Genomic DNA, 10,596 nt, shown 5'->3' with positions numbered 1-10,596 from the left:
CAGTTGCTAACATTAAACTAAATGGAGAGAAACTTGAAGCAATCCCACTAAAATCAGGGACTAGACAAGGCTGCCCACTCTCTCCCTACTTATTCAATATAGTTCTTGAAGTTCTAGCCAGAGCAATCAGACAACAAAAGGAGGTCAAGGGGATACAGATCGGAAAAGAAGAAGTCAAAATATCACTATTTGCAGATGATATGATAGTATATTTTAAGATCCCAAAAGTTCCACCAGAGAACTACTAAAGCTGATAAACAACTTCAGCAAAGTGGCTGGGTATAAAATTAACTCAAATAAATCAGTAGCCTTCCTCTACACAAAAGAGAAACAGGCCAAGAAAGAAATTAGGAAATGACACCCTTCATAATAGACCCTAACAATATAAAGTACCTCTGTGTGACTTTAACCAAGCAAGTAAAAGATTTGTACAATAAGAACTTCAAGACACTGAAGAAAGAAATTGAAGAAGACCTCAGAAGATGGAAAGATCTCCCATGCTCATGGATTGACAGGATTAATATAGTAAAAATGGCCATTCTACCAAAAGCGATCTACAGATTCAATGCAATCCCCATCAAAATACCAATCCAATTCTTCAAAGAGTTAGACAGAACAATTTGCAAATTCATCTGGAATAACAAAAAACCCAGGATAGCTAAAACTATCCTCAACAATAAAAGGACTTCAGGGGGAATCACTATCCCAGAACTCAAGCAGTATTACAGAGCAATAGTGATAAAAACTGCATGGTATTGGTACAGACAGACAGATAGACCAATGGAACAGAATTGAAGACCCAGAAATGAACCCACACACCTATGGGCACTTGATTTTTGACAAAGGAGCCAAAACCATCCAATGGAAAAAAGATAGCATTTTCAGCAAATGGTGCTGGTTCAACTGGAGGTCAACATGTAGAAGAATGCAGATCGATCCATGCTTATCACCCTGTACAAAGCTTAAGTCCAAGTGGATAAAGGACCTCCACATCAAACCAGATACACTCAAACTAATAGAAGAAAACTAGGAAGCATTTGGAACACATGGGCACTGGAAAAAATTTCCTGAACAAAACACCAATGGCTTATGCTTTAAGATCAAGAATCGACAAATGGGATCTCATAAAACTGCAAAGCTTCTGTAAGGCAAAGGACACTGTGGTTAGGACAAAACGACAACCAACAGATTGGGAAAAGATCTTTACCAATCCTACAACAGATAGAGGGCTTATATCCAAAATATACAAAGAACTCAAGAAGTTAGACCGCAGGGAGACAAATAACCCTATTAAAAAATGGGGTTCAGAGCTAAACAAAGAATTCACAGCTGAGGAATACCGAATGGCCGAGAAACACCTAAAGAAATGTTCAACATCGTTAGTCATAAGGGAAATGCAAATCAAAACAACCCTGAGATTTCACCTCACACCAGTGAGAATGGCTAAGATAAAAAACACAGGTGACAGCAAATGCTGGCGAGGATGTGGAGAAAGGGGAACACTCCTCCATTGTTGGTGGGATTGCAAACTGGTACAACCATTCTGGAAATCAGTCTGGAGGTTCCTCAGAAAATTGGATGTTGAACTGCCTGAGGATCCAGCTATACCTCTCCTGGGCATATACCCAAAAGATGCCCCAACATATAAAAAAGACACGTGCTCCACTATGTTCACCGCAGCCTTATTTATAATAGCCAGAAGCTGGAAAGAACCCAGATGCCCTTCAATAGAGGAATGGATACAGAAAATGTGGTACATCTACACAATGGAATATTACTCAGCTATCAAAAACAATGACTTTATGAAATTCGTAGGCAAATGGTTGGAACTGGAAAATATCATCCTGAGTGAGCTAACCCAATCACAGAAAGACATACATGGTATGTACTCATTGATAAGTGGCTATTAGCCCAAATGCTCGAATTACCCTAGATGCCTAGAACAAATGAAACTCAAGACGGATGATCAAAAAGTGAATGCATATCGCTCCTGAGAGACACAGCCAGAATACAGCAAATACAGAGGCGTATGCCAGCAGGAAACCACTGAACTGAGAACAGGACCCCCGTTGAAGGAATCAGAGAAAGAACTGGAAGAGCTTGAAGGAGCTCGAGACCCCATATGTACAGCAATGCCAAACAAACAGAGCTTCCAGGAACTAAACCACTACCCAAAGACTATACATGGACTGACCCTGGACTCTGACCTCATAGGTAGCAATGAATATCCTAGTAAGATCACCAGTGGAAGGGGAAGCCCTGGGTTCTGCTAAGACTGAACCCCCAGTGAACTAGACTGTTGGGGAGAGGGAAGCAAGGGGGGGAGGGTTGGGAGGGGAACACCCATAAGGAAGGGGAGGGGGGAGGGGGATGTTTGCCCGGAAACCGAGAAAGTGAATAACACTCGAAATGTATATAAGAAACTCAAGTTAATAATAAAAAATAAAAAATAAAAAATAAAAAAAAAGAATCTCAGAGAAATAAACATGCAATGCCTTTATGTGTGCACATGTGTGTGCTTGTGTTGTACATTAATTTTACAGCTATGGATCAAAACCCTATAAATAAAGATATAGAGAAAGATTTGTTACAGTTTGAATACAAACTGTTCCCCACAAAATCTTGTGTTAAATGTTTGTAACAGACAGCATCCCCTTTCCAGTAGGTGGTGGAAACCTGGGGATGTAGAGTATATCTGGAGAAATACCAGTTCAGTATAAATGTCTCTAAATACTATCATTAAATGTCTAGAATGCTATCATTAGTGGTATTCCTTTAAAGAATGTGCAGGACCCTCTTCTGTTGCTTCCTTTCTACTTCCTGAATAACCAAAATAATTATGCACCCACAGGATGCTTTATTTCATCAAGAACCTAGAAACAATGCAGCTAGCAATAATGCTCTATGTACTGTCAAACACGGAGATAAAATAAAGAATTCTACCCTCTGATTGGTTTCCTTTATCATTGAAGTCACAGTGAAAACATAAAAACGAAACTAGTATCAAGAGCAGGCTAAAGTCCTGATAATCTGATTAACACTGAAATGGGTCTGAGATAAAAATTCACAAGAGTTTGGAGATTCGAACTAGAGACACAGAAGTCTGCAAGCAGGGTAATTATAACATGGTCTCAGAATAAGAGAATGCCTATGGAGTGAGGACAGGAAAGATAGTGCTAATGACTAGTTTTATTGGGAATTGTGCTACAGGACATTTATATTGGATTCTGGAAAGAACTTGACTTCAATTTGTCCATGTTCTCTCTCTTTTAGGGGACTGAGTTTAAAAATGAAGCACTGCCTTTTTATAACCAAATGAACGAGGAAGAGTGAGGATATTAAAAAGCCTACTGTATGTCAGAGAGAGAAAGAGAAGACATCCATCTGAAATTCACACAGGAGTGTGATAGGGCAGTGGAAGGTGTGAAAACACAGAATGGTGACACAGGGCAGAGAAGCAAACTGAGGGGAAAATCATCCTCCAGAAGAACTTGCCTTGAGTAGGTGGCAGTTGATACCTTACCTCATCCATAACTCCCTTCTCATGGATCAGAACTTATAGACCAAATTCTGAAATTGGAATACAAGGCTGCTATTTGGAGAGAAAAGATAGCATGGCTCTGTTCTTGACTGTCATCTGTACTGAAAACAGAATGAGAAGGATAGAGAGATGAATGTCATAAGATCAGACACAGGAAGCCTCAAGGGAAGAAATTTGCCAGGCATTGCTATAAAAATGAGAAACTGGTAACCTTTTTATCCAGCACTAGTACTGGCACCATAGGGCCACATAGCATCTGCAGGATATTTTCATCTCAGTCAGCAAAGCCTTTACCTGCTAAGTTCCATCCCTTCTCACACTACTAAAGGCTACTCTCTGAGCCCAGCAGCAATGTCTTTATCCATCTCGTTCCCAAGGCTGACTGTTACCAAGACAGGTGTACACACCCCAATTCTGTGGCTGACTTGGTGCATCCTGTCCCCACGTATTTTCTTGAAATCAATTAAGTCGCCACATGAAAGAACATACCACACAATAACCTCTGATCCATTTGATAAGATATAACTTGCCCATCCAGACAGCACAGAAACCTATACACTCCCTTACCTTAAAAATAGTCATAACAACCTATGTGCAGAGAAGAATCTTAACATCAATAATCATGTTCACCCATCTCTCTCTTCCTCTCTCCCATCCCCTGTCTCCTGCTTCTCCCTCCCTTCTAAACCCTCTGTCCCCCTCCCTTCCCTTTTGTCTAATGACAGGCCCCATTTTATCTTGTCTGCCTTCACCTGCTTAATGACATCAACCTAAAGACCGGTTACCAATGGATACAGTCTGCAGCCATCCAGAATGAGAACTAGATTGACCAGACCCTTCCCCCTCCATTCCTTTATCCCATAAAGTCTTATTAATTTAAGACCTTTACACAATGATCTGTCAGTTCTGGAAACTCTGTCAGCTCTATAGCAGCCCTTTCTTTGTTATTTTCTGTAAAGATGCCCATGTGCAGAAAATGTTTCTTTCTAAAGTTCACCTTCTGTATGTGATGCCTGAATTTCTTATTTCTTATTTTTATGTAATTAAAACACTCTACTTTCTTCCCTAAAACCCTTCCATATCTGATGTCCCACAGCTCTGAAATTTGCAGCATCCTCGCTTTTAACCATTGTTTCTTATACATATAAGCAAGTCAATGCATAAATATAACTGGAATAGTCATTCAGTGTTGGTGGCAAGAGTTTGTTTCTAGTGGTGACTTAGGTTTTTTCATAAACAGGGGGCTCACCCTTGGGGAAGATTAATTCTTCATCTCTTGGCAGTGTTTACTTGTCTTTAGATATTGTTGTAGGGATAACTGGATTTCTTTATTCAACTTATGAAGGCAAGAAGGCCAAATCAATGTGTTGGGAGTAGCTGGGGTGACTGTTCAGTTTCCAGGATTCTGCCTCTCAAGCTAAGAGCTAAGAACAAGAACCAACGAAAGCTGCAAAAGTATCAAAGACACTACCAAGTTGCCATGCAAGCCATATGAGGGCCTCTTGACATAGATCTTAGTAATTCTGTTAGTATTGTTATTTTAATCTACACTTATCTGCATAAAGACTATCTAACTATCCAGTTGCATGGTTATTATTCTGTAACAAAAATGAGAAGTCTTAGGATAAAGTGATGGAAAGGTACTGTGGCAGGTAGGGGTCAAAGATGTACCAATAAGATATCACCCCAAGAAACAGACCTAATACAAGAGGTTTACTGTGGGAGCAGAGGGATCCAAAAAATATACCATCTTGAAATAAGGACATGAGGGAGAGAGAGAGAGAGAGAGAGAGAGAGAGAGAGAGAGAGAGAGAGAGAGAGAGAGAGAGAGAACGGAAAGAGCAATCTGAGATGGCCAGGGCATTTTAGAAGAGGTACCTGTCTCTAGTATAAATGCACTGCACCTGGCAGGGATGGGAATGACATAGGCTGAATAACTGAAAGGCAGGCATGTAGAGCGACCCTGATTTATGACAAGCCATGTATAAAAGAAATACATCCATTTCAAAGTCATGACCCAGGCAGGCTAGTAAAAGTGCCACATTAACACTACGCAGGAAAGGGAAAATTATTAAACACTATGTGCTAGTGAAGAATAATTTAAACCACTCAGTAAAAGCAGTCACTGTATGCTTCAGAACAGGAAGGGATGGTATAAGACTTTAATATCACTGCTAGACTAAATGATTCTTCTAGGTAAGTGAAATTAAACCTGAGCAGCATATGGCACAGATCAGTGTGGGTTAAGATAGGGGAGAAAATTTTAAAAAATGAAATTTTACCCCATGGGTAAATGATGAAGTTAGATGGGGGAGACCTTGATGTGGAAGAAATCACTTTGTAGTTTAAAAATTCAGTAGAGCCTTTAAACATGAAATCGTTACCTCTGTGTTTTTATTTTAAAGTTAGAAAAAATATCATTTTAGTGTTCTTCATAAATATTTTCAGAGGAATATTCATACTTTTAAATTTTCCAGGAAATGTGCATATTAACTTCTTCTCCTATACCTTCTTGTCAAATTATTAAAATCATAATTACCCTTGGCCAAGAGAGTGTTTCTCTTTGTTAATGTTTTCCATTTTTTTTGTTTTTTATTTCCCTAATGCTCAGGTGGAAAATGTCATTATCCACCAGGCGGCGATAAAGCACAGTACGTGGAATACAGAGGTGATTTGTTCAGGGATAAGAATGACAGGGCCAAGACACTGGTTAATTATAAACCATCTGTAAGTGTAAGGACTGGGAAGTCACGGCTGACATCTTAGTGCAGGGGCAGACAGCAAAACAAAGCAGAAATTCCAGGGGTGATTTGGATAGGAAGAAAAAACCCCCGGCGTGTGTTTTACATTCTTCAGATAGAAATACCAAAGGGTATGTAGAATGCCTCAGAAACAAAACAGAAATGTTTTGTCTGCTAGAGTCTGAGAAGCATTTCTAGGGAAACATGGAAGAATTCAACGTGGATTTGCTACCCCAGAAGGAGTGCTGGCAATTGAGCCGCCTATGGATGATATCATGGTCATGGGGATGGGGATGGCTCCTTCCAGATGCATTGCTTTGAGGAGCCTGCTAGGTGTCACCAGCACAACCTAAGTCTTATGCTGTCTTGGTGACAACAGGCAAGCTGCTTCCTTGGGAGAGTACAGAGATTTCACAATTGGAAACCTGTTTACGTTTCTCAAAATATCACTCCATTTTTTTTTTTAATATCAGGATGGCAGTAAGGGCAGAGGACATTAGGTCAGAAAACACACTTTACCGTTTTTAGGTGAAAAAGAGGCTGATACAAATGTAACTGTAAAATAGTGTCGTTTTGGAAAATATGCTAGTTTAGTTTTAATTACACATGAATGTGAGAGCAAGTATGGATTTGTGCACTTGAGGGCAGTTCTATAGGATCCGATGCCACTGGAATTATAAGAGTTAATGAGCTGCCTGCCATGATTGGGAGTCAGCATGGGGTTTTCAGCAAGAACAATTTGCACTCAATCCCTGAGCTATATCTTCAGCACAAGAATGTCATGAGGAAAAAGATAAATAGATAAAAATTTCTTCGAATATCGGAAAGAAACAAAATTGGTTTAGGAAACAAAGATGATGTTGTAATCCTGAAACACTGCCATTAGGAATGTTACAGGCACACCTGCCACCATGTGCATAAAGAATTCAGTCTCTTTCAATACTGTCTATTATTGGAGGTAAAAAAAAATTATGTGCAAATTATGCATATATATAGTTAATCATAGTTCTACAAATATAGTAAAAAGTAAGATTGTATGTTTATATTTCAAAAAGTTACACTTGATCACGTAAAAGTCACAGTTTCAAAATTGTAACTATCGATATATTTAATTTAAAATTTCAAGAAGCCCAAATATTAAGCAATTCGAATGTTACTGAAAATGTATTATTCTATGATTTCACAAAAAAAATTTCACTCAAAAAGAACAGTGCTCCAATTTTCTAAAGTAAAAATGACTGTTTTAGCTATTTCAAAACTTATTTTAAAGGAACATACATACATACTACAAGGCAGACAGGTTGTGGGGATCCTTAGAAAGGTAGTGAACTCCATCAGCAGAGTCCAAAACTGCCCTTGTCATTATATTTAAATTAACCAAGCATTAATAAAACCTCGTGATTCATGAGGATGCACTGTAAGTCTTCACAATGTACTTCAAAAACCTCTATGGTTGTAAAGTTTTGCTTTATCAAGTTCTTCATTTCATAAGAACTGCCTTTTTCCTACAATCTTATAGAAGGCAACTTTGACATCCTTATTCCTCAGACTATAGATCAGAGGGTTCAGCATGGGCACAACAATGGTATAAAACACAGAGGACACTTTCCCTTGGTCCATGGAGCTGACTGATGAGGGCTGAAGGTACATAAATGTCAAAGATCCAAAGAAGAGGGCAACAGCCAAGATGTGGGAACTACAAGTGCTGAAGGCTTTGGATCTGCCCTCCGTGGAGCGAATGCGGAGGATGCTAGCCATGATGAAGATGTAGGAGCTGAGGATGGTCAGGCCGGGAACAATAATATTAAATGAACCAAAGGACAGTCCTATGACTTCATTGATAAATGTACTGGAGCAGGATTGCTCCAGCAGTGGTAAAAGATCACAGAAGTAGTGGTTTATATCCTCAGCCTTGCAGAAAAGCAGTCTAAGCAGGCAGACTGTTTCACCTGTGGCACAAATCAAGCCTACACTATACACCGCCACCACCATCCAGGAACACACTTTGTAGGACATGGTAACATTATACAGCAAGGGGTTACAGATGGCAACATAGCGGTCATATGCCATGGCAGCTAGCATGTGACACTCGGAAACAGCAAAAACATCAAATAAGTAAAACTGGGCCATGCACTCTGCATAAGAAATGACACTCTTCACCATGACAAAGTTCTCCAGCATTTTGGGCATGATGACACTGGACTAGCAGAGGTCAACCAAAGACAGATTACTGAGGAAGAAGTACATGGGGGTGTGCAGGTGAGGACTGAAGAGGATTAGCATGACCATGCCTAGGTTTCCTAGGACTGTGACCATATAGATTCCTAGGAAAAGGAAGAACAGGGGCAGCTGCAGTCCTGGCTTCTCTGTTAATCCAGTGAGGACAAACTCAGTCACGATGGAGTAATTTCCTTCTGCCATTTTCTTCTGAGCTCATATGCTGAAAGAGATTTAAGTTTTTAAAAACAGGGGTTTAATGTACTTTGACATTATGAGGTTTCAAATAAAAATCAAGTCTTTTCTGTCAGATGTCTCCACTTCCTTATCAGTATTAATTGTCAGAGTCCTTGGACCTAAGTATAAGAGGTATGTAATCAAGTATCAGACAGGGCAATCACCATTTACACTCTATGTTCTATGAGTGCTAACATGTAATATCTAATTCTGAATCACACAGTGATTACTCTGAAAAATTGATTTATTGCTTTAATAGACTTTCATGCAAAATTGCTTGTCATATTAGGACTTCACAACCAAAATAATTTTTGATATGTTGAGATAATGACAACACAAAAATCAGTGACTAATATCATATACATAGGGGGAAAATAACAACAACAACAGCACCACCAACAACAACAACAAAGTCTTTTTACCCAATACATATTTTCTCAGCTTCATGATATACACGTTAATTTTGGCAATGGAGAGACAAGATGTAGTTTTAAGCAAACTGATAAGACCAAAAAGAAAAAGAAAAATTCTCTTTGTAAATTATGTACTCTTGCCTATATAAAACTCCAACAAATCACAAACAATAACTACTACCTACAATTTGAGTTATGTGAGGTCACAAAACAGAAAACCACCTCGAAGTAGATTATATTTCTACATGTTTGCAAAAAGGAACAAAACAACCCAATTAATATAACATTGAAGCAATGATCTACATGGGAAAAAAAGAAAATAATACAATGCTATGCCCTTATGATTGTAAGATATTTTAGCTGTTCCTTACCAAAACTCGACTTACGCTCCTGGTTTGATCTTCAAGGGGGTGAGGGGGTTGATGGAGATCTAATACAATAGAAACATTTAAAAATGTATGCATACATCAAAGAAATCTAAATTGGGATAACAAAATAGCATACTGTTTTTAGATGTGTTTCTCTATTCTAATAAAGAAAGAAAGAAATGGTTTTGAAAGGATGGAGAGGCAAGTTGCATATATTTACAAGATGATTTGAAAATGTTCAGAAGAATATATTAAACATGGAGTGATCAACAGAAGTTTTAAAAAGTTATATTTCCCCATCAGAAAAATGATATAAATTGATGAAGATCAAGACTACAAGTGATTTTTAAAATTATAGCAATATGGAGTAGGAAGCTTGAACTGACAATAATTCCTTTCGTTATCATAATGACTGTGCTTTAAAAATGAATCATATAATTTGATGAAAAAATATTTTTTAAACAAGTAGTACTAGATTAATTAAAAGAGCTTCATGGAAAACAATTCCTTTGAAGAATTCCTTAAACTAACCACAAAACTTCATTAAAACATACATCAGATCTCCATGAAACTTCTAATATAATGTACTATTATTAAAAACCTGTGTCTTTTTGATCATTTATACTGATATCTTAGACAAGATGTCAAAACTATCAGCATTGATAGAACAAAGTAATGAATTATGAATTAATGAAAATAATTTTAACAGAACAGTGTACATTTAGGTCTAAAGATTCAGCAACATTATCCAGAAAAAATGAAACAAACTGAATACGATGTAGTATAAAATGTTTTTATGCATTCTTCCTGATTAAGGACTCAGAATCACATTACAAAGCACTAGTGAGTATTAAAAATTAAAAGAAGTAGTGTGCCAATTAAAAATACCCAGATAATTGGAGAACACAGTATGATATGTTGTGGCCAAAGGCAAGTGATGGCTTTCAGGTATTGTCTGGATAACCCCATAATTGGTGGATCATAATTTGCATGAGGGTCTTATAACCTTTGCAGAGGTTAAAAAGCACAAGAACAAATGGAATTCAGGTACTCACTCTTATCTCTGCTTGGAATACTCT

At 38.1% G+C, this 10,596-nt stretch overlaps 1 protein-coding gene across 1 annotated transcript; it reads right to left on the bottom strand.

The window, feature by feature from the left end:
* Positions 1-7,767: 7,767 nt before the first annotated feature.
* Positions 7,768-8,706, bottom strand: LOC116907303 (olfactory receptor 150-like). The gene is given in 1 exon segment (XM_032910250.1): positions 7,768-8,706. A coding segment is annotated over 1 exon segment (936 nt). The 5' UTR covers positions 8,704-8,706.
* Between the last annotated feature and the right edge of the window lie 1,890 nt (positions 8,707-10,596).

This window comes from Rattus rattus, chromosome 8, assembly GCF_011064425.1.
Source record: "Rattus rattus isolate New Zealand chromosome 8, Rrattus_CSIRO_v1, whole genome shotgun sequence".
In the NCBI taxonomy this organism is placed as follows: Eukaryota; Metazoa; Chordata; class Mammalia; order Rodentia; family Muridae; genus Rattus; species Rattus rattus.
This window is presented reverse-complemented; position numbering and strand designations above follow the sequence as displayed.